The sequence below is a fragment of the Mustela nivalis genome (assembly GCF_964662115.1).
Source record: "Mustela nivalis genome assembly, chromosome: 1".
Classification (NCBI taxonomy): domain Eukaryota; kingdom Metazoa; phylum Chordata; class Mammalia; order Carnivora; family Mustelidae; genus Mustela; species Mustela nivalis.
Window position 1 is genome coordinate 3,318,935 of NC_139020.1, and position 23,029 is coordinate 3,341,963.

At 52.3% G+C, this 23,029-nt stretch overlaps 1 protein-coding gene across 1 annotated transcript; it reads left to right on the plus strand.

Moving 5' to 3' along the window:
- Nucleotides 1-9,355: 9,355 nt before the first annotated feature.
- Nucleotides 9,356-12,018, plus strand: TFF2 (trefoil factor 2). The gene is made up of 4 exons (XM_082721580.1): nucleotides 9,356-9,513; nucleotides 10,187-10,336; nucleotides 10,987-11,133; nucleotides 11,850-12,018. The coding sequence occupies exons 1-4, from the start codon at nucleotides 9,435-9,437 to the stop codon at nucleotides 11,861-11,863; spliced, it is 390 nt and encodes a 129-aa protein (XP_082577706.1). The 5' UTR covers nucleotides 9,356-9,434; the 3' UTR covers nucleotides 11,864-12,018.
- Nucleotides 12,019-23,029: the final 11,011 nt, after the last annotated feature.

Sequence of the window (23,029 nt, forward strand, 5' to 3'; positions counted from 1 at the left end):
AATTGCTCTATTTGAATACACTTCCTGGCAGGGGAAAGTGTTACATATTCTCTATTTTGTATTTAGAAACAGGCTTTCCACCTCAGAGCAACGCAATGCGGCGATGTGCCCGTTTAAAGTCATCTTGGTCTCACTAGGCATGAAGCTGAAATGCCGACCTGACCCATTTAACACCTGGCAAAGCTGTCCATGCCATCCTGCCCGGCTCCTACCAGCCTGGAAAGCGGCAACTCAGGGGACCTTCTAGAACTTTCCATGTCCTTGAAGGACTGCAGACAGTTCAGAAGTCTCTCTGGTTGGGGGAGCTCCATGTTCCAGGGGGAGCTGTGGGTCTCCTAGGTAGACAGCCGGGGTGGGAGGGAGTGGCATCTTGCATCTTGGTCGCCCGGGGACAGATTCGGAATCTCAGAATGTGTGATCAAGGAGTTGCCAGGAATGGAGCAGAGGGAGGACAACAGAGAGGGCCCAGGGCAGCATGGGAGCACGTGCTGACCCTGAGGCAGGTGCGCTGGGGCTCCAGATACTAACCCGCTCCCCACTTTCTTTTCTGGTGTGAGGGGGCGTGCTTATCAGCGAGTATCACCACCGGCTGCGAAGGACCACACCCAGTGTGGCTTCGACCACAGACATTGATTGTCCCCCAGCTCCAGAGGCTGGATGTCCAATGTCTACGTGTTGGCAGGGCTGCTTCTGCCTGAGCCCCCTGTCCATGGTGTTCATTATTCTCCCCACATCCTTCCGTGGGCATCCTGCCGTTCGTGTCTGTGTCCTGTATCTCCCTCATTAGGACACCAGTCTTGCTGGATCAGGACCCACCCACCCTACTGGCCTCATTTTACCTTCATCACTTTTTGGAAGATCGTATCTCAAGTCAAATCATATTCTGACTACTGGGGGTCAGGACTTCAACATATGAATTGGGTGAGAACCCATTTTGGCCCATGACAGCGGGTGTCTCCTCCTTGCTACTGAGAAGCTCTAATTGATGTGGATCACCAAAGAGCAGGGGCCATGATCATCTCTGATATCTGAGACTCATCAATTTTTTGATAATGCTGGGGAAACAAATGTCATGGGTGAAACCAAATGTGTCAAGAACAGAGAGTGGGAAACTTGTGGCCTGTGACATGTGGGTGGCATGCCTAACGTGTAGAGGGTTGGTCACCTGTAGGATGAAAATCATGAAAATCATGAAAATCATGATCATGTTTTTCATGATGTTTACAAGGAAGGAATGAGCAGAAATGGTACTATAGATAGGCAAGGATGGAAAGGCCAAGCCATCAGAAGTGGACCGTGCATGTCCAGGCTGAAAGCTCGGATACCTCTAAACCAGGGACCCATCAGTGATCCCTGTTATGGCCCAAATTAGGCCCCCAAAGCACAGACTGTCATGGCTGCCCTGTGGTTTACCATGGGCTATAGCTGGGTCAGCAATGCTTGCCCTGAGTCTCTGCAAGGAAGCTTGAGCATGGTGGTCCCTGGTGCCATCTGTGTCCTGCCCCCTTGCTCAAGCATCAGTGCTGGTCTTGGTTACCGGCGAAGGTTGAGAGCAGGACAGGATGTGACTGAGGATCCAGGTGTGTGGTCCTTCCACCCACCTGTACCCCACACAAAGCATTAACTTTCCACTTCTCCCACGGTTTCCACACATGATATCCGTGGATTTACCATACTCTGTGGCCTTTCTGTTCTGTGGCTGGTCCTGTACTTGGAGGCTACATCGCTTCTGGATAATTTCCACACAACAGGATTCTGTTCAGAAAATGTTGATCTAAGGATCAGACCAGGAACCAGTTCTTGAAGCCAAGTTGTGATTTAAGATCATATTTGTAAGGTCACTGGGAAGGATACTGTCAGTTTAAGAAAACTCCCTTGACTTTCTTTGTGAGTGTGGGGAGGGGTGGTCAGTGGACATGTTTAATGCTTGCGACCCTGATAGGAAACATCAGCTAGTGAGAGACAGACACAATCAGCAAATTCAGCACGGAACTTACCGGAAGGTATCAAAGGCTCCTAGGGCACGGTCACCTTCTTAAGGGTCTAAGCAGTTGGAAGTTACGGTCAGCAACAAAAAAGAAATAGTGTTAATTTTTAAAAAGATTTTATTTATTTAGAGAGAGGGAGGAGGAGGAGGAGAAAGAGTGTGTGTGCTGGGGGAGGGGCAAAGGAAGAGGGAGAGAGAGAATCCCAAGCAGACTTCCCACTGAGCAGGGAGTCCAATTTGGGGCTTGATCCCACACTCACAAGATCATGGCCCGAACCGGAATCAAGAGCCAGACACCTAACTGACTGAGCCACCTAGGCGCCCCAGAGACTATTATTTTTAAAGGTATTTCTTAATTGTTCTTCTTCGCTCTTAACATTGCCCTGAGCTGGACATTTTGGGGGTAGCAGATTAAATCGGGCAAAAACTTACATAGCTGTATATCTGTGTGGTTTAAGGAGATCGAGTGAACTAATAAATGGGGAATGTTTATTCTAAAGGGAAATGCTGGATGGACTTTTGGTCAGTGTGGAGAACTGGGAAGAACTGAGAGTTTACCTTCCTTGCAAGCTGAGAGACTCCCTGATGCTGGCAGAGGATAGGAGACTCCCGGTTCAGAGATAAAGGGCTTCATTACTCATGGCTTGGCCAGTGGCATGGGCAGCAGCATCTGCTGCCTCCAAAGGGGTGACATGGATGGGTCCAGATCGATGCCAGCACACACAGTGGGTCACAGTATAGGAGAGGAGCCCTGACCTCTTCAGGGACTCAATTCGTGTAAGGGAGTAGGAAGCTTGTCTGCCTTTGCTCTGGGAGGAGACACCATATCTATCTTCCAAGGTTGTTTGCTACACAAACACTGGTTAGCTGAGATCAAGAGCAGTTGATGAGTCATATATGCCCAGCCTGGGGAGTGGGGAAAAGACATTATACCACCTGGGGACGGAAGGAAACAGTAGGGTTGTGGCAGGGAGCTTTGTAGGAACAAGAGGGTGGAGTGCCCTCAGGAGGTTTCCACAGGAGACTGTGGTTGGCCTGTTTGAATAATTCTGGTTGGGGAGTGGAACTCACTGCTCAGGGGTGAGCAGCAACTGTGCCTGGTCCCTTGATAAGGAGGGTTGTTTGACTAGGGGTCATATCTGTGGGAGCAGAGCAGGGAGGGGAATTTGTGGTTAGGTCACTCAAAGCCTTCTGATGCCACCAGACGTCAAGGCAGCACACATCCCTGAACCTTAATTTAACCCCGTATGGATAGTTAATGCCTCAGTCATATGCACAAATGTGAGAGACTTGAGAATTGTCTCCCAACAACCAGTGTACCAAATGTATTGTTTTCAAGACCGGATTACCAAAGAGGAAAGAAAACATGGCGGCATGCTTCCATAACATTTACTTAATAAATAAAATAAAATAAAATACAAGATTTCACTCCATCTTCATATTTTAAATTCACTGTTAGAGAAGTTTAAGACTGTAATACAGGAGTATGCAGATTTTTTGGTAAAGGGCCAGGTCTTGTGGGCATAGTTTCTGTCAGAACTACCCAGCTCTTCCTTTGTAACTTGAACATAGCCAGAGACAATATGTAAATGAGTGGGTATGACTGTCTTTTAATAAAGTTTTATTTTAAAAACAGGCAATGAACCTATGGGCCATAGTTTGCCAACTTTTATTACACCGTATTATTTTTCCTTGGCGTGTGGTAACTTGAATGGTTCAAACATTTCCAAGTTTTAAGATCAGCCAGATCATGTCTCGTCTCAAACAAAGCACCCACTCAGACACCAAAGAGACATCTTAAAGTAATTTAAATCTTGATGAAAATCAGAGAAGTTCAACGAGGACGTTGACAACAGAGAAGTTCATCCCATGACACCCTGAAAAATGTCCTTAAATTTGTGTCTGTCCAATTATATCCCTGAAATATAACTTATCAAAACATCCCCCATGTCATCCCCTCCTAGACTCAATATCAAAATTCCCATCAGCCTCTGTTGATTTCCCTATCTCTTCTCCCAGCTTCGGCCACACTCTTTGTTATGTAGATATGTATTAGCTGTGGGCTCTAAAAGACTCTGTTATTCTACATTATTGACCAGCACAACCAAACCGCAGAAACCAAACCAGAAACTTACAATGGTAGGGGGATGGGTTCGGCTGGGGGGCCTCTGTCCTTCTGGATTTGACATTCTTATGCATATAAATGTTGGAAATAAAAACATGTTTTCTCCCGGCGATAGCGTAAAACTGAGATATTCTATGACACAGGTTTTAGAAGGCATGTGAGACTTTGAAAAGCATTTAAAATTCCTCATTCCACCTATCTTATTTTTTTTTTTTAAGATTTTATTTATTTATTTGACAGACAGAGACCACAAGTAGGCAGAGAAGCAGGCAGAGAGAGAGGAGGAAGCAGGCTCCCTGCTGAGCAAAGAGACCAATGCGGGACTCGATCCCAGGACCCTGGGATCATGACCTGAGCCGAAGGCAGACGCTTTAACCCACTGAGCCACCCAGGCACCCCTCTACCTATATTTTGACAGAGGACACTAATCAGGAGACAGGAGGAGGTTTGCCTGGTTTATTTGCATATATCCATATTTAGATATTGTTTTATGTATTACAGAAGGTAATTTGGGTAAGGGGCAACACTAGGTGCCAAGTTCAGTTCCCCGGGGTGTTACACACTTGTCCACGCCCCTCACCAAGTGTGGCGGTCATGTGCACACACTAGGTCAGTTTCCCGGGATACAGCATGTGGGAGGCAAGGTCTCGTTCTCACCTTACAGTTGTTGTGCTGCTTGGGCAAATCCTTTTACCTATACAGATCATGAAAAGGGGGTGAAATCTTAGCCCTGACTTGGGATTGTTGTAGGAACAAAATGAGACAAAGCATGTGAAATCCCTAGAAGATCACCTGCCACAAAGTCAGCCTGTAATGCATGGTAGGGGTTCCCTTTAGTACCATCAATAAAGGAACCAGGAACATGGAAATCCACTTCAGGTGCAGGTATAGGTACGGTTGTGTGGGGTAGTGGTAAAGCGTGCTTGTCTTTATTCCGGTGAAAGTGAATTCTTCTTAGAAGGGGTGGCTCCTGACTTAGGAGCTGAAGGACTGGTAGGCTGAAGGTCACTATGTGTCTAGAGAAGCCAAAGTTGCTTATGTGGTCAAGGGAATGAACCTGGCCAGGTGGGAGAGAGCTGCAGCCCCTGGGGGAAGACCAGCACAACCCCCTTCTAGCCCCTGCTAGAAGAACGTCCACAAAAATTCCTCAGACAGCAGGTTTGCAAGTGGCCAATTCTCTTGGCTTTTGTTTGTCTAGAAAAAAGAGTATTTTTGAAATCTCTGTGCCTTTTTCTGTTCAATTTTGCTGTGAACCCAGAACTTCTCTGAGATAAAAGCCACATCTTTTTTTTTCTTTTTTTTTTTTAAAGATTTTATTTATTTATTTGTCAGAGACAGAGGGAGAGAGAGCAAGCGAGCACAGGCAGACAAAGAGGAAGGCAGAGGCAGAGGGAGAAGCAGGCTCCCTGCCGAGCAAGGAGCCCAATGTGGGACTCGATCCCAGGACCCTGGGATCATGACCTGAGCCAAAGGCAGCTGCTTAACCAACTGAGCCACCCAGGCGTCCCTAAAAGCCACATCTTAAAAGAGGATTTTTGCTTTTATCATTGAGGGATACGCTCACTGAGTATAAAATCCAGGCTTGATAATGGGTGGTTTCTTTTCTTTCGGCACTTAGAAATCATCCTTCTGTTCCTTCTGGGGGTACTGTTTCGGCAAGCCGAGAAGTCAGCTGTGTCACCCTGTATGCGGGGAACTTCAGGGGCTGTAAGAATTCTTTCCATCACTTATTTTCAACAGTATGATCATGCTTGGTCTTGATGTAGTTCTCTTTGTCTTTATCTTGCTTGGAGTTTTATTTATCTTGCTTGGAGAATCTTGAGCTTCTAAGATATATGGGTTTAAGCATTTCACCAAGCTTCCCCCCCCAAATTGTCCAATATTTCTTCAAATACTTATTCTCTCCTCTCCTGCTGGCACACCAATTACATGTCTGTTAGACCCCTTGATGTCTCCTGGGGCCAGAGGTTCTGTTCATTGTTTTCAGCCCCGTTTCTCTCTCGACTTCAGTCTGCAGAATTTATACAGTACTGGCGTCAGATAAACCAGCCATTTCTCCCACTATCTAATCCAAAGCCCGCACAGTGGATTTCATCATTTCAGTTACTGTGTTTTCATGTCTTGAATTTCCACTCGGGTCATTTCTAGACTCTATTCTCCATTCAGATTTTAAAATGTGTTCCCTCATTATATTTTTATGTTTCTTTAAATGTTTGAACATTTTAATGTAGCTTCTGGGTCTATTTCTATTCACTGTTTTTTCTCATGACTATGGGTCCTGTTTTCCTGCTTCTTCACACATCTGGTGATGTCTGGTTTTGCGCCAAACATCATGGATACAATGTCGTGTGTCTGGCTTTTCTTATTTTTCTTAATAAAATAATGAGTTTCATCCTGTTAGGCAGTTAATTTACTTGCTGGGGGAACCTGATTCTTTAAAGACTTGTTTTAAAGTTCTGCTAGAATGGACACAGAGTGACTTTCCTCTAGAAATAGATCAAGCCTACTTTGATGGCATATTGTGGGCTGAATGTTTGCGTATCCCTAAAAATTCATCCATTAAGGTCTTGATGCCCAGTGTGGTTGTATTTGGGAGGTAGTTATGGTTAGGTGAGGTCATGAGGAAGGAGTCCTCATCGCGGGACACCAGAGAACTTATTCTCTCTCTCTCTCTCCCTCTTTCTCCACCAGGTGACGACGCAGTGAAAAAGTGGCATCTGCAGACCAGGTGGAGGGCCCTCCCCTTTACCAGACCCCGTGAGGAAACTTATCTTGCAGTTCCAGCCTTTAGAAGTATTTAAGGCACCCTGTCTGTGGCATTCTGATGTGGCTGCGCAAGCCAACAGAGACACGACATGGCCTTCTGTGTCCCTGCTGATGACCAACATGGCCAACAAACCTACTTCCCCATGACTGTCAGAGCTCAGATGATTGCTGCCACACTACTTGTCTCCCCTCCAAAGAGCACGTTCTTTTCTGGAAGCTTCTGCCGCCTGCTCTTATCTTCATGGGCAGCTAAGTCTTTGTCTAAAATGCCAGAGAGGCCACCACTCATGTTTCCGGAGCACCCTCTTCTCCGGGACCCTAGCCTGAAAATCCCCTGCCTCCATGGCTTCTAATTCCAGCCTCTGTCCCCACGGCTTGGTGAGGCTGCCTGCTCAGTGTGGTCACCTCGCCGGGCTGTGGTCCAGGCAGAGCCCAGGGTGACCGAGGGACTCCCACCCTGCTTCATCCTCTTAGCTGCCTCGGTCTGTTGCTCGGCGTCTGAACATTCTCTGTCCCATAGATCCAGTGACTCAATGCCGGGGAGGGAGAGTCTGGTCCCAGCTTCTCCATCATAGTCAGAAGCAGAGGTCCACACAGGTAATGTCTGAGAAAGTTCCCATTTGTGGATTTCTGTCTTCTCTGTGCACTGATAGAAAATATCACCCCCAGAGTTGGGAGGGAGGAAGGCGCGGGCGTGATGGTGCTCGCAGAGGGGAAGAGAGGCTCTGAGGCAGTGGGGGGCCGTAGCATTTGAAGAACAGGTGTCACGGGAGTACCACAGAAAATGTTAGATGCTTAGGACATCCAGAACAGAAAGGACATTAGCAAGTCTTCTTTCTGAGTAGAGGCTGAGTTCCAAGTGTGGTCACGGGAGACACGCGGCGACTTGGCGAAGGGATGGATGCTTCTAGAGATGAGGAGGAAATGGAAACCGGGTGACGTGAATTTGGATGAGCCATTCACTGGGATGCTGAAGCCATCCAGGAGGTCACCAAGTGGTGGCGTGATGAGGGACACAGTGAGTTCAGTGCTCAAATCCTGAACAGAAGTGACAGGCTGAAGGTCGGGAGATGACAAGAGGGCAGCGGCATCGGAAGTGGTCTAGTACACAGCCTGCATCTCTGAGGAGTGTGGCTTTGCATGCATGTGGAGACAGTGGGGCACAAGGCCAGTGCCCACCCACCCTGGCCGGTGACGGGCATGTGGCCACCCAGCAGGGCCGCGAGGGTTGTGCTGTGCATGGCTCCGCATTCGGGGGTGGAGGGTCACGGATGTGGGAGATGGTGCGTCCATTGTCATGATCTGCCCACAGCTCCAAGTCACCTGTCTTGAAGGAAGCAGCGCGCCTGGGGGCCGCTCCTGGGAGGAGCACAAGAGAAATGCGTCCGGGAGGCACAGGTTTCTGCAGGCGCCAGGAGGGGTTGCAGGGAGAGACATCAGGGACTCAGCGTGGATGAAGAGGTTCTGCAGGTCTTCTGGAAGGGTCAGGATGGGGGCATTGGGAGGAAGCGGGGAGCGGGTCAGGGAGAGGAAGCAGGGTGGGGAGGCAGTGGTCACACAGACCCTTTGTCTTCTGGGTGACCAAGGGTGGTGGAGACACAGGATGGGGAAAGTTGACTTTCCAAGGTTTCAAGGAACCCGGTGGCTTCCCAGTGCGTCAGGGACCTGGACTGGAGGGGCTGGAGTGGGTCAGGCAGAAGCTTTCTGGACCCCGAGAACGTTGGGTTTTGGATTCTGTGCCTCTCTGGGTCCCTGGCGGCTCAACCCACGATTCACTGATGGGGCCCCTCCTTCAAGACCTCAGGGGCTCGTGGCTCCTCTCAGCCCCAAATCTTCCCTCTTTGCCCCCTGGGGTGCCTCCCTCTCCCCCGCCCCCTTTCCCTCCATCCGATCCGTGGGCTCTTCCCTGGACCATGCCCCCCCCCCCATGAGGGCAGGCTTAGGTCTTTAGGAAACACACGGGGCTCCCATGGAGGAAAAACAGGCATTTCGGGCGTTGCTGAAAGGATCTTGTGATTTTAACCCATCAGCCTCAAGCCCATGGAGCCCAGGGGACACAGAAGACCGGAGGCTGGCAGAGGCATCCACACCGACCTTGAAGTATGGTCTTTTCTACGCCGTGGGCTGGCCTGGTCATTTTCCCCAGTAACCTTGGGTCTAATATTAAAAAAAAAAATCATGTGATAACCACTTACTTTATCAGGAGACATACCTGACTTATCCCTTCCTGGGTGTGACCCTGGGGTGGGGGGGTGCCCAGTGCCAGAGGTGCATGTGGCCTCTTTTCCACGTTGGCGCCCTCACTCGACCTGGCTCCCGGCCCCGGGGCAACGTGGGAGCCCCTGCCGGAAGCCGTGCCTGCAGGCACAGCCGCTCGGTCTCTGCCCAGTGACCTATCTCAGCTCCTATTCCCAACAAAGGACCCGAGGGGTTGGTGCCACAGGGGACAGAGAAAAGCTATTTGCACTTGCTGAGCAAACAGAGAGGCTGTTATAAAACAGCTGATGGCAGCGGGCGGTGCACATTCTGTAGGCGGCCCCGGCGCGCGGCGTGGACATGGGATCTCCAAGCGTCCAGCTCCTGGCTGTGCTCCTTGTCCTGGGGCTGTGTGCCCTGGCGGGGGCCCAGAAACCTTGTAAGTGGCCGCCCACATGTCCCCCTGTGCAGCCCAGCGTCCTTGACCGGGCAACAGAGCATTTGGGCCCGCGAGCTGGGAGAAGGTCCAAATGCCATGGGGGTACGCCAGTCCCTCGGCCTTGGTGCGTCTCCGCTCTTGTTTTCCTCAAAGCCACGGGGTGAGATGACGGGCTCACTGGGGGCAGAAGTAGCTGAAAAGGCATCCTAAGCTCTGCGATGGGCTGATTGCCCTCGTGCATCCTTTCCTGCCGTTGAGGAGGGACTCCCAGGGCTGTGTGAGACCTCCAGAAAGGCCCCCTTCCCAGAGAGGTCAGAGTGACCACAGGTGCTGCGTGGCTGGCTGGGGAGAGGGCCCGGGGCAGGAGGCCCCCAGGGCATCTGGAACCCACCCTGATTACCTCCCATCTCGACTTTCCTGAGGTCCACGGTCCACTGTCTTTGCTGAAGTTTTCTTTCCTTTTCTTTTCTCTTCTCTTCTCTTCTTTCTTCCTTCTCTTTTTTTTAACTAATAACTTCTGCAAAGCCCTGTTTGTCCCTCAGTTCAAATCCGGGCGAGCTGAGACGTCACTGTTTCCCCGTGTGGCCGCAGGACCCGAGGAGGGGTCTGAGCGCGCCCCCGAGAGCAGGCAGGGGGCATGCGAGGGGACAGGTTGACAAGGCTCTCTCCGCAGCCCCCTGCCGGTGCTCTCGGATCGCAGTGGAAAACAGGAAGAACTGCGGCTTCCCGGGCATCACCCCCGACACGTGCTTCAACATGGGCTGCTGCTTCGACTCCAAAGTCCCCAATGTGCCCTGGTGCTTCCACCCCCTCCCGAAGCAAGGTAACCGGCCAGGGAGCTGCCCGTCTTCCCGCCCCCGCCCCAGCCAGCCAGAAGGGAAGAGACAGCGGTCCCTGGCCCACTGTCCACCCCTAGAGCCCCAGGTGTGGTTCAGTTAAGACTTCCGGAACTTTCCTCCGAGAATGAGGTTTACAGCCATGCACGTTCACGAGGTGGAAGGTCATTCATGCCTAGGTGCGCACAGAAGAAAGTGTGGGTGCGCAGCACTCTGTGGGGGTGGGGCTCGGTACCCACAGCCACCAGTGCTGTGGGTCACAGGCTCCTGGGCTCTGAAAGGGGCAAGACAGACGGCTGGTCACTAGGTAGGGCCCTTTCTCTGGTGGATGCATGGCTGGCTTTCAGGGCGCTCGCTGTCCCTTCTCATCAGGGTACCGCGATCACCCATTTTGCAGATGGGAATGTCAGGTCCAGAGAGGTGAGCTGAGTTTCCCAAAGACCCGGAACATGGGACCTGTGGCATCTGTGCAGATCCACGGGCAGCCAGCCCTTAGACGGTCCCTGGGGCTCGTGGTCAAGCAGCCCCTCACGACACAGGGAGGCTGACACCCGGTGGCGTCCCCGCGAGTGGGCGGGCAGAGACGCCGCGGGTTCCGGAGCTGCCCTCATTGAGAGTCCGCGGTGCTGCTTTCCAGAGTCGGAGCAGTGCGTGATGGAAGTGTCGACCCGGAGGGACTGCGGGTACCCGGGCATCAGCCCCGAGGAGTGTGCATCTCGAAAGTGCTGTTTTTCCGACAACATCGTCGAAGTGCCCTGGTGTTTCTTCCCCATCCCCGTGGAAGGTAACGTCCTGCAGGACGGCGGCTGAGAGCCTGGGCTGCGGCCCCGGAGCCCATCTCAGGAGAAGGCCGCTCTGAGGGGTTCTCTCCGCGGTGACGGCTGCTCTTGGGGGTGCCGACAGCTGCTGGCATTCCTGAGGTGGCTTGTGTGACGGCCGCAGAGAGCAAGTCAGCTTAGGCGCACGCCCGGATCCCGGCCCGGCTGGTGGCCCCGCCTAAGTGACTGCCGTGGGTCAACCGTGTCCCCGAGGGTCACACGCTGTGCCGGGCGCTGGGGGCAGACGGGGACTTCTCCCGTGGGCCTCGCTGGGGACCTGGGAGCACGAGGGACAAGTTCTGCCCACGACGGCCTGCTCAGGGCCACCTTGCGGGGGGTTGGGGGTGGTCTGGTCCTCCCCCCTCCTGTAGCCACAGTGCATGTCCCGACTCCGAGATGTCAGCACCAAGGAAAGCTCCAGCGTGTCCCCCAAGACGGGCAGCGCGCCCGAGCCCCTGCGGACGCTTTCCCTTCCCCGTTTCAGAACATCGGGGGGAGCCAAAGAGCTTGCCCTTTGTTTGGACACTTGCGAGCGATTTTTGTGGGACCTAAGGGTCTCTCTGAACAACTGCAGTTACACCCCTGGAAAGTGCCCCCCCCAGGAGGGCAGACTCAGGGCCTGTCGCACAGACTCCCTCGGCCCCCGACGCTGTCGCCCACTGCTGGCATTTCACACTTCTAGATTGCCATTATTAGGAGGAACCCCTTCCGAGAACCCACCAGGCTCCGCGGGTGTTTGGAAACGAAGACTTGCCGCCGCGTCTCATGTCCGCAGACTTCCTGGCTTTCCTTCATCTGCGTTTTATCCTGGTTCAACGGTTTCTTCAAATAAAGAAAACCCTTAAAATCTGCTGAGTTTCCTTTTGGCTTCATTGACATGGAGGTGGAGAGACGGAGGGAGAGAGGGAGTGTGTGAGTGTGTACAGGTGTGAGTGTGTACAGGTGTGTGTACAGGTGTGTGTACAGGTGTGAGTGTGTACAGGTGTGTGTACAGGTGTGAGTGTGTACAGGTATGTGTACAGGTGTGAGTGTGTACAGGTGTGAGTGTACAGGTGTGGTGTGTGAGCGGGGGGAGGGGAGAACTCATCTAGCAGGTGCACCCCCGGAGCAGCGAGAGGGAGCGGCGGACCCACGACCACTCCCAACCCAACCATTTGTACAGAAACTCAAACGACTTTGCCCCTGAACACCTCTTGGAGCAAGGCCTGATTTCAGATCGCAGTTACAAAATCGCCTCGCCGTTCCCAAATACAGCCCAGACCATGGCTTTTGCGGGACGGCAGGCCACCATCCTCCGTCCTCGCAGGGGTGAGGCAGGGTGGACTCCGACGTTTCCCGCCTTCCACTCGAGAGCAGCTGCGTCGTGCCAAAGTCTGGGCCCAAAGAGAAGGCTGCCACTGCCACCGAGACCAGGCCGGCCTGGGGGAGGGTTTTGGCACTAAAACCTCGGGCAGGCATCTCCGCGGAGGGGTCCTGGCGTTCTTTAGTCCAGGGTGGGTGTGCAGGGGAAGGAGCCCACTGGCTCAGCCAAGGAGTGTCCCCATGGCCCACCTGCCACTTTGGAAATCCAAGGCCTCCCCTTCCAGGGTGAGGAAGGACCAGCGACATTGGCTCTGTGTGGATGGAAGGAAGGACCTGACCCCGGCCCACACCAGCTCTCGGGACACTTGTTTTAAGAGTCAAGTAACTGCTGTGTCTCGTCTGGCTTACGCAAACAAGGGTTCTTGTTGGACTTGGGGCCTCTGACGCAGAACGGATGGCCGGGGGAGCCGGACGCGCATGAACTTACTCAGCACGGAGCACCCTGCCCCTCGCCGTGTCGTTCCGAGGGAGCACGGCCGGCCACACCTGAGGCCCGCAGCCAGGTCAGGCCCCTTGTTTTGGAAACAAACTTTGACATGCACCTTCTGGGATGCATGACTCTTCCACCCCGACACCCCTGGATGGAGAGTTTGGGGTTCTGCTCCCGGCGCTGGTGCTGAGGCCGGCTGGCATGCTGGGTTCAGTGCCAGCTCCTGGCTTCGTGCCCTCCTTGGGCATTTTCTGGTCCTCGGCACCACCACCTCCCGCCCTCGGCAGGCGGTGGGGGCCCCTCGGCACACATCTCCGGCTGCGGGGACCGGCCACGCTTCCTCAGAGTCTTCTCCTCAAGCGCCCTCCCCAGTCCTGCTTCCTTGGCAGGTGTCTCCCCGGTGCCGTATGCCCCGGCTTCTGAGCCGACCCTGCGTCTCCCTTCTGATAACCGCGTCTCCCTTCTGATAACCGAGCGCAGCTTTGGAAGAGCTGCGGTGGCCGTCGCCATGGGCCCCGGAGGGGCTCGGCAGATCTACTTCATGTCAGGTACTGACTCCTGTGGGCCACAGGTCGCCGCGTGCCACCCCCTCCTTGAGCTGGGCCACCCGAGGGTCCTCGCTGCCGCGGCAGCCATAGCTGGTAACCTTCACACCCACCCCGTCAGAAAAGCCAATCGTTCTTCCTCCGCCTGTGGTGGGGTAATTGCCTGGCCTGCTTCCCTTTCCCTCCGTCTGGTCTCCTCCGGGGAGACCCCGCCGGTGGGGGACAGGGAGACTGGTGTCGGGGGTCTGGCAGCGGTTGCCCCCAACGGGACCAGGGGCAGGGGAAGGCCAGCTCTGCCCCTCAAGCCCACTGTCCCTGTCTCCTGGACCCCCAAGGTCATGCAGTCCTTGCCTGGCTGGCTCAGGTAGAGAGATGCTCCGAGAAGATTCCTTCCGGAGAGTCTGGGCAGAGGTGACTCTGCTCTCCTGTCCTGAGAGGACCGGGCAGGGACGCGTTGAGCGTCCCCTTCGGTGTGCGGAGCGGCGCGGCTGCGTCCGGAATGGGATGGAGCCCAGGACCCCGCTCACTCGTTACCTTCGCCCGCCGCGGACGGTGGCTCCTCTGTGCAAGGCAGTCGTGTTCTGTAACGTCACTGACACTGAATTAGTGACTCGGAGCCACCGAGACTGGGGGAAAGGCAAGGCCCAGTTCCCGAGCGTCTCCTAACCGGGTTCATCAACGATCAGTATGCGACCTTGCTGGATGCGCGTTTCTGTTTTGAGACCATTTATTTCAAACACATTATTGAGGCGCTGACATTGGACTTGTGGCCACCAGCACTGGGACCCACGCCCGGATGCAGCTCACGCACACGCGTGCACAGCAGGTCACAGCCTGCCTGCCCGGGGCCCCCTGACCCCCCTTCCCCCGTGCATGGGAACCATGTAAAACAGTAAAATCAACAGAAAGCACAAAAACGGGCATAAACCGAGGTACAAGCAGGCCACGAAAAGATGCCTGCCTACGCTCCCGGAGCTGAAACAAGAAGGCAGAGCCTCCCCTTGTTGGACTCTGGCTGGCAAAGGCCGTGGTACCAATAAATTTTAGCAAGAAAGTGGGTTTGCAAATAGGAATCCGTGGATGACGGGGATCGGTCATATAATCCTCAGACGTATTGCGTGTGTTGTGGAGGTGAGGGGAGCACACGCAGATGCCCTAGTTGTCGTTTCGGGGCCCAGCCCTCCTGGGGACACCCCTCCCTGCCCCCTTTGCCTGAAGAAAGAGAAGGAAAGACCGTGGCACGCTCGCCCCTGGAATCAGGGAGTTGCAAAGAGAGGTTACGAATCCCATCTCCAAAACCCAGATGCTACCCTTATGTTCTGGGTGATCTCTGCTTCGAGCTCACTCCCAGCTGTGTACCTGGAGCAGGTTACTGGGACGTTCTGTGTCTAGTTTCCTCATGTGCCAAGTGAGGGTATGAATAGGGTCATTTTCTCAGAGGTTCGTTGTGAGGATTCGATGAGTTGATTTAGGAGACGAGCCAACAACAGGGTCAGGCACATAACGAAAGCTCTGGTGGGAACGTAGCCAGCCCAGGCCTCACCCCCTGGGGAGAGGAAAGTGTCCCCACGGTCTCGGGACACAGTTCTGGGGCCCTCCATGATCCCACGTGCTGATGCAGGAAGGCCAGTCCCTGCCGAGGCCCCTGCCCGGCTCCTCCGGTGGCTCTGGCCGTGCTGTGGTCCCAGCGGGCTGTGGTCCCTGTCTCGGGCTGGCACGTTGCTGCTGCCTGTCCTCGGGCAGGGCTTGGCCGGGTGTTCCAGTGGAGTGGGAACTTGTCAGCCCATTGAGTCCCCCTTTTCCCAGCCCCCTGTACCTTGCCCAAGACTTGTCCCTGTCTGTGTGAAGGGCTGTGGGAGGTTTCCAGGACATTCCTGGGAGTTTCCTGAGCTTCCGGGAACCCAGATGGATTGTGGGCAGAGGAGTCGCCTTGGTGCGCGGCACCTGCGAGAGCCTGATCCCCGCTCCAGCCCGGCCACCTCCCCCCTCCGCCACCCCGGCCACCCAGACAAGGACGTGCCAATCCCGTGGCTCTGGGGCAGGGTCACCAGCTTGCCCGTGGGTGGCCACTCCATACAACTTCCTGTCATTCACAGAGCATGGAACTTCATAAGTACTCAGACTTCATGGGCACAGTCAGAAACGTGGCTCCGAGGAGAGGAGGACCCCTGTCGCGCTCGCCCTCCCTGGGACCCACAGCTCAGGGACGCACAAGCCACTCAGTGCCTGTCCTCCAGTGCCCTCTGCTGGCCACGCTGGGAGCGGACGTCCCCAGCCTCCACCGGTGGGGCACCCTGGGTCTCCCGGGGCAGCGAGGGTGCGGGGTCTGACCACACGCAGCCTCCCGAGGTCGAGAGACTCATCTCAGTAACTCTTGTAAGTTTCTAAACTGGTCACATAAGCCGGATGGGGCCAGGACGTGGGCACACGAAGCAGAGATTCTGCATTTAACGATGCAGCCTGGGGGGTCACAAAGGCTTTCTTCTGGCTGGAAGACCTGGGGCTTCCCTGGCCTTTCCTTTGTGTGCAAATGGAGATGCAGGGAGCACGGGAGGGGGGAGGGAGGGGGAGGGAGAGAGGGAAAGAGGAAGAGAGGGAGGGGTGCGCAGGAGGACGGAGACCAGTCTCTCTTCCTGTCTGGACACTAATCCTCTTGCGTAAGGAAAGGGTTAAGGTATGGGCAGAGAGAGGAGGGGCCCCTGGCCTCCGTCAGGAATCTTTCTCTTTGGCGCTACAGTGTATCATACAAAATGACCAAACTCATAGAATGAAGTCATTCAGGGGGTTATCAAGAGCCCACGCTCAAACCAAGATGGTACCAGACTCAAGACCACAAGCTTCCCGGTCAGTTCCCAATAACACACCGTGCCTGGAAGCCCTCCGTGGCTGCCCATTCCGGACCCTCTCACTCCTCGGAGCTTTTTCTTTCCTTTCTGCTCTCGCCTTATCTTCTGCGTCCGCGGGATTTGTTCTTCGACTCCGCGAGACAAGAACCCTGCGATCCAGCAACACTCAGATCAGGGTCCTACAGTTATGACCTCATTTAAGCTTAATTACATCTGCGGAGTGCCCCCCCCCCCATACCATCAGCTGAGGGTTGGGGTTTCAACATACAGACCTGCGGGGGGCGAGTTACAACTCATCACAGCATCCTTGATCAGCTCACTGTCTTTGTACTAGTAACACTGATAATAGTAACCATTATATGTTAAAGCTTTTTCTTAAATTAACCCTGCTGAGGGCGCCTGGGTGGCTCAGGGGGTTAAGCCTCTGCCTTGGGCTCAGGTCATGATCTCCGGGTCCTGGGTTGGAGCCCCACATCGGGCTCTCTGCTCAGCTGGGAGACTGCTTCCCCTTCTCTCTCTCTGCCTGCCTCTGCCTACTTGTCATCTCTCTCTCTGTCGAATAAATAAATGAAATCTTCAGAAATAAATTAGCTCTATTGAGGTATCATTTAATATAATATAATTTTCCCGTTTTAAGTGAACTGGTTTGTTGAGTTTTGAAAAACATTCCCGGTCATGGAGACTCTACTGCAAAGAAGATGCTGGGTTCCCTCTGCCCTTTCAAGGTCAATACGTCCTCCCAACTCCGGCCCCAGGAGACCAGTGATCCTTTCTTCCTCTACAGGTTTTTTTTTTTTTTTAAGATTTTATTTATTTATTTGACAGAGAGATCACAAGCAGGCAGAGAGGCAGGCAGAGAGAGAGAGAGAGAGAGGAGGAAGCAGGCTCCCTGCAGAGCAGAGAGCCTGATGCAGGGCTCGATCCCAGGACCCTGAGATCAGGACCTGAGCCGAAGGCAGCGGCTTAACCCCCTGAGCCCCCCAGGCGCCCCTGGAATTTCACACAAACGATGCAGCGGCGTGCGCTCTATCAGCACCACGCTCCCGAGTCGCGGCAGGTCTGCGTGTACGGGGGCTCCCCTCCATCATACCCTGCCTCTCCCCCGCCCCCCCAGCAGGGACATCTGATGCCTGGACCGCCCGCCGCTGATGGACGTCTTGGCAGGCTCCCAGATCTCCAGTCTGAACCAAGCTGTGACAGATAATTATGCGCAGGTCTCCCTGGACATTGGGCAAATACCGCCTCTCCTGGAAAAGATCCCGGGTGAGACCTCCGGGTAGCACAGGCGGGTCACACTTCACTTTGTATGAATCGAATGAGTCCTTGTCCAGAGTCGTTGGTCTGCCTTCCCAGCAACATTGTGTGAGAGGTCCAAGGCTCTGCATCCCTCCCGCACTTGGATCGTTTGCTTTTCAAGGGTAGCCAGGTTCGCATATGGGACACCACATTTCAATTTCATTTTAATTCCCGTTTCCCTAGCAGCTGGTGACTTGGGGTATCTTTTCATGGGCTTATCTTTGTCTTACGTCTTCTCTGCGAGAGCCTTTGACGTCATTTTACACGGGGGGGGGGGGGCTTAGTTTTCATCACAATGAGCTGTTCATCTATTCCGCAAACAAGCCCTTTATCAGGAGTTCACTGTGCAAACACCTGCCCCTCCTCCGCGCCTTGCTTTCCTGGTTTCTTAGCGGTACCTTTCGAAGAGCACTCTCTTAAAGTGTGAGTCATAAAGAGAGTGGGCTTCTTGCGGAAGCCCACTCTCTTTATGACTCACACTTTATGAGTCCCCTGCCTAAAATAAATAAATAAATTAATTAATAATAAAATCTGCCTGATCCAAGGTCACAAAGGTTTTCTGTTACATATTCTTCTAGAAGTTTTGTAGCTTCAGCATTTGCACTTCAGGCTTATGGGCCTTTCCAGGTGAATCTCTCCATACAAATCGGGATATTTTCCTTTGTTTTTTATTCTCTGGAACCATCTGTGTAGCCAGGGGAGCACTTGTTGCTTGCGGCTTGGTTAGGATTTCCCTGAGAGCCGCTGGGCATGAAGGACTGCACAGGCTCCCGCCTGGATAATGTGTTCTAGGTCTCTTGTGGTTTACTTGAGAGCTTTTGGTATCCACTGGAGTAATTTTGGGGGAACCATGCTTTTCCTAGGGACTTATCCATCTCGTCTCGGTTTTCCAAATTGCACAGAGTTGCGTAAAGTGTTACAGAGCGGGGTCACACGATTTTTAAAGTTTCCGCTGTTTCCAATAGGTGGTTCCCCTTTGTCAGTCCTTATTTTGTATATTGGGGTTTCTCCCTGCCTTGACTAGGTGAGCTGGTGGTTTGAACTTTTAGCTGTTTGTTCGCTCGTTTTAAGAGCAGACGTTCTGATTTGTTGCTTAATCGAACTCTTTCCCCCTTCTATCCTTCATCATTTGCTGTATCGGGGCTCGTGTGATCACTTGCGCAAGGAGTTCACCCCACTCGTTCGTGATCCGTGTCCGAAGCTCTCCATTTTACTGTCATCGATATTTTAAACATTCTTTGTAAATTCAGAAATACGGCATTCTTATTATCATGATTTTAAAAAGAATCTGTAATTCTGGTTTGAAGTTGATCTCTTCGCCATCCGTGTTTCTATTTAAAGGATGTAAATATCCATGTGCAAAACCTTTTAGAAATGTTGTTCTGATTTCCTAGTTTTGTTGCCTTTGCCCACAGAGCTTCCACTCTGTGGGACGTCGCGATTTCTTGGTGACGTTTGGCCATTCTTTCCTGTGGCCACATAATGGGTTGTTTTGTCAGGACTTAAAGCCCGATGTGCTTGTGTCGCTACGATCTACCCTACTCGTTACTTTGCTGGAGTCCCTATTTCCTCACTTAGTTTTCTGTTCACATGACTTGTCTTATACCCAGCATGGTGTCCCCAACATTCTTCAGCTGTGGGTTTTTTTTTTTTTAAGATTTTATTTATTTATTCAACAGACAGAGATCACAAGTAGGCAGAGAGGCAAGCGGAGAGAGAGAGGAGGAAGCAGGCTCCCCATCAAGGAGAGAGCCCGATGCGGGGCTCAATCCAGGACCCTGGGATCATGACCTGAGCCGAAGGCAGAGGTTTTAACCCTTTAAGCCACCCAGGCGCCCCCTGTTTTTTTTTTTTTAAAGACTTTATTTATTTATTTGACAGACGGAGATCACAAATAGGCAGAGAGTCAGGCAGAGAGAGGGGGGAAGCAGGCTCCCCACCAAGGAGAGAGCCTGATGTAGGACTCGATCCCAGGACCCTGAGATCATGACCTGAGCTGAAGGCAGAGGCTTAACCCACTGAGCCACCCAGGCACCCCCATCAGTGGTGTTTTTATCTGTTTTTGCCTGCGTGACCCATTTTTTTCTGGTTTGTAAAGCAGAATACCTTTGCCCAGCCTTTTATGGGTACAAACATGTTCATAATGGTTATATCCTCATCGTGACTGGTGCCTTGTAAGTCATCCTTCTTGGTCATGTCTGAGTGCTTGGGCCTGAATTCTATTTTGTGGGATCATTGAGATGGGCTCCCCTATTCAGTGTCCTGTTAGATAAATCCCTTCTGATCCTTAGTGTTTTATAGTTCTATATTTTTAGCAATCTATCGATAAATTCCAATTATTCTGATTTTTCAGTCATGACGACTATTGTTTAAAAGCAGAAAGCAGGGGCACCTGGGTGGCTCAGTGGGTTAAAGCCTCTGCCTTTGGTTCAGGTCATGATCTCAGGGTCCTGGGATCAAGTCCCACATCGGGCTCTTTGCTCAGCCGGGAACCTGCTTCCTTCTCTCTCTGCCTGCCTCTCTGCCAACTTGTGATCTCTGTCTGTCAAGTAAATAAATAAAATCTTAAAAAAAAATTGTAGTAGCAGATGGAATCCTGGGCAAGAAGTGTACGAAGCAAATGAGGAAAATCATGATACAAATAATTAGAGTGAAAATCCATCTTTGGATATCACCAGATTAGTTAGCTGCTGGATTGACTTAAAAATCTTGTCGACATGAACAGACATTTCTGCAAAGAAGACATCCAGATGGCCAACAGACACATGAAAAAGTGCTCCTCATCACTCGGCATCAGGGAAATACAAATCAAAACCACAATGAGATATCACCTCACACCAGTCAGAATTGCTAAAATTAATAAGTCAGGAAATGACAGATGCTGGCGAGGATGTGGAGAAAGGGGAACCTTCCTGCACTGTTGATGGGAATGCAAGCTGGTGCAACCTCTCTGGAAAACAGTGTGGAGGTTCCTCAGAAAACTGAAAATAGAGCTACCCTATGACCCAGTGGTTACAGTACTGGGTGTTTACCCTAAAGATACAAATGTAGTGATCCAAAGGGGCATGTGCACCCAAATGTTTATAGCAGCAATGTCCACAATAGCCAAACTATGGAAAGAACCTAGATGTCCATCAACAGATGAATGAATAAAGAAGATGTGGTATATATACACAATGGAATACTATGCAGCCATCAAAAGAAATGAAATCTTGCCATTCGCAACAACGTGGATGGAACTAGAGGGTATCATGCTTAGCGAAATAAGCCAATCGGAGAAAGACAACTATCATATGATCTCCCTGATATGAGGAAGTGGAGATGCAACATGGGGGGTTTGGGAGGTAGGAAAAGAAAAAAATGAAACAAGATGGGATTGGGAGGGAGACAAACCATAAGTGACTCTTAATCTCACAAAACAAACTGAGGGTTGCTGGCGGTGGGGAACGGGAGAGGGGGGTGGGGATATGGACATTGGGGAGGGTATGTGCTATGATGAGTGCTGTGAAATGTGTAAACCTGGTGATTCACAGATCTGTACCCCTGGGGATAAAAATATGTTATATGTTTATTAAAAATAAATTAATTAATTAAAAAAAATCTTGATAGCATCCACATTCCTCAGGAAAGTAAAAATAATGTTAAAAAGAAAAAAAAAAACTGGGGGTGCTTGGGTCGTTAAGCATCTGCCTTCTGCTCAGGTCATGATCCCAGGGTCCTGGGGTGGAGCTCCACGTAGGGCTCTCTGCTCTGCGGGGAGCCTGCTTCCCCCTCTCCCTCTGCCTGCTGCTCCCTCTGCTTGTGATCTGTTAAATAAATAAAATCTTAAAAAAAAAAAAAAAGAAAAGAAACATGACCAGAACATAAACTCTTGTGTTTTTAATGAAGCACTTACCAGAAGTAAAATATTTGTCTACCAACTCACTTCTCCCTACACCCCACAAAGTTACTACCAATTATTTGTCGTAATTCGTACAAAAGGGCTTGCGGCTCTGTTTTCTATGAGAAGTGTCTACAGAAGGGAGGGTCCGCGAGCGTTGCTCAGTGTCTGCTTTTATGTTGCTAACTGCTCTTGATTCTCAGAACCACACCCGAGATCTTCATTGGCTCTAGAATCTGAATGCCTGGTCCCTGTCTCTCAATCAGCTCAATCATTCCATCCCACATAAAAGACAGCGGGGGACCCGGCCATGACCACGCTGCTTGGTTCTTGCCATCTGGAAGCCAAGCACCAGGGACCCTCTGTCCCCGGCTGCCCAGGGTGTCTTCCACCACATATGCTCCGAGCCTGGGGACGTCTGGCTCTGCCCCGATGCCCAGGAGAGAGGTGCCTTCTTGCTGCCATCTTCATGTTTAGACAACCCCGGCCCCAGGGACTGGCTGACATCGTGTCCCCCTGCTGGAGCCCACTGCAGAATCTTCTGTTCCTTCAATACCGCCTCCACTGGAAGAGTGATGGGCTGACGTTGACCCCCGACACCCACATACCTTCCCTCCTATAGCCTGCACGTGTGTCTGTGACCTCGCTTGCAAAATCAACACATTCCCCTGCCGGATCCTTCTCCGCGCGCCAGGCCACTGGAGGGCAGTCGCCGCAGCGTTAAGGAGGCAGCCGGGATTGCACAATGTCGCTTTGACTTTGAGTTTAGGATGCCCTCCCCATGACCGCGGTTTTCTTATCAGTGTTGACCACATCATCTTCTTCCTCTAGAACCTCCCACAGGACCTGGGCTGAAGCTTGTGCACACAAAGGAGGTTTGGTAAATATTGACCAATCATCCTTTGCTCGGGAACTTATCCACCTACAGGAGCTCAACAAATATTAACGCTTTGGTAAAAGCCCTCAAGACGTTCAAAACAAGATGTCGTAGGGTGCTATGTGGGTCCGCATCACCTGCGCACGAACCACAATATTTAGCTTCTTGCCATTTGATATGCAAAACAGGTTACGATGAATCTTGAGACTGTGCGTGCCTTTATAACCAAGCACTGCGGGAAGGTATGGGCCCTGCGGCTCTTGCCTGTGGTGCTGCCACTCTGCGTGATCTCACACCTGGTTTTCAGTTTCCTGAGGGATTACGTACTTATTGGGGTACACCTGCCACAGCAGGGCAAAAGCATTCTTTGAAACGTTGATGTGATGGCGAGTCTGAAAGAGCCAACGCGAGCGCTATACCGGTTTCGAAGCCAACACATGTCTAGGCGGCTCCTTGAACAAGAACCACCCAGAATCCCTGAGTGCGGCTGCCCTGGAGAGGTCGCTGCCGTGAGGAGTTTCTCCCCCGCTCAGAGGATTCTCCCCGCCTGCGTAGACAGACACAAGGAGGCATGTGGAGCATCTGGCCCAGGCCATCTGGAACATTCTCTCGGCAGTTTGGATGGT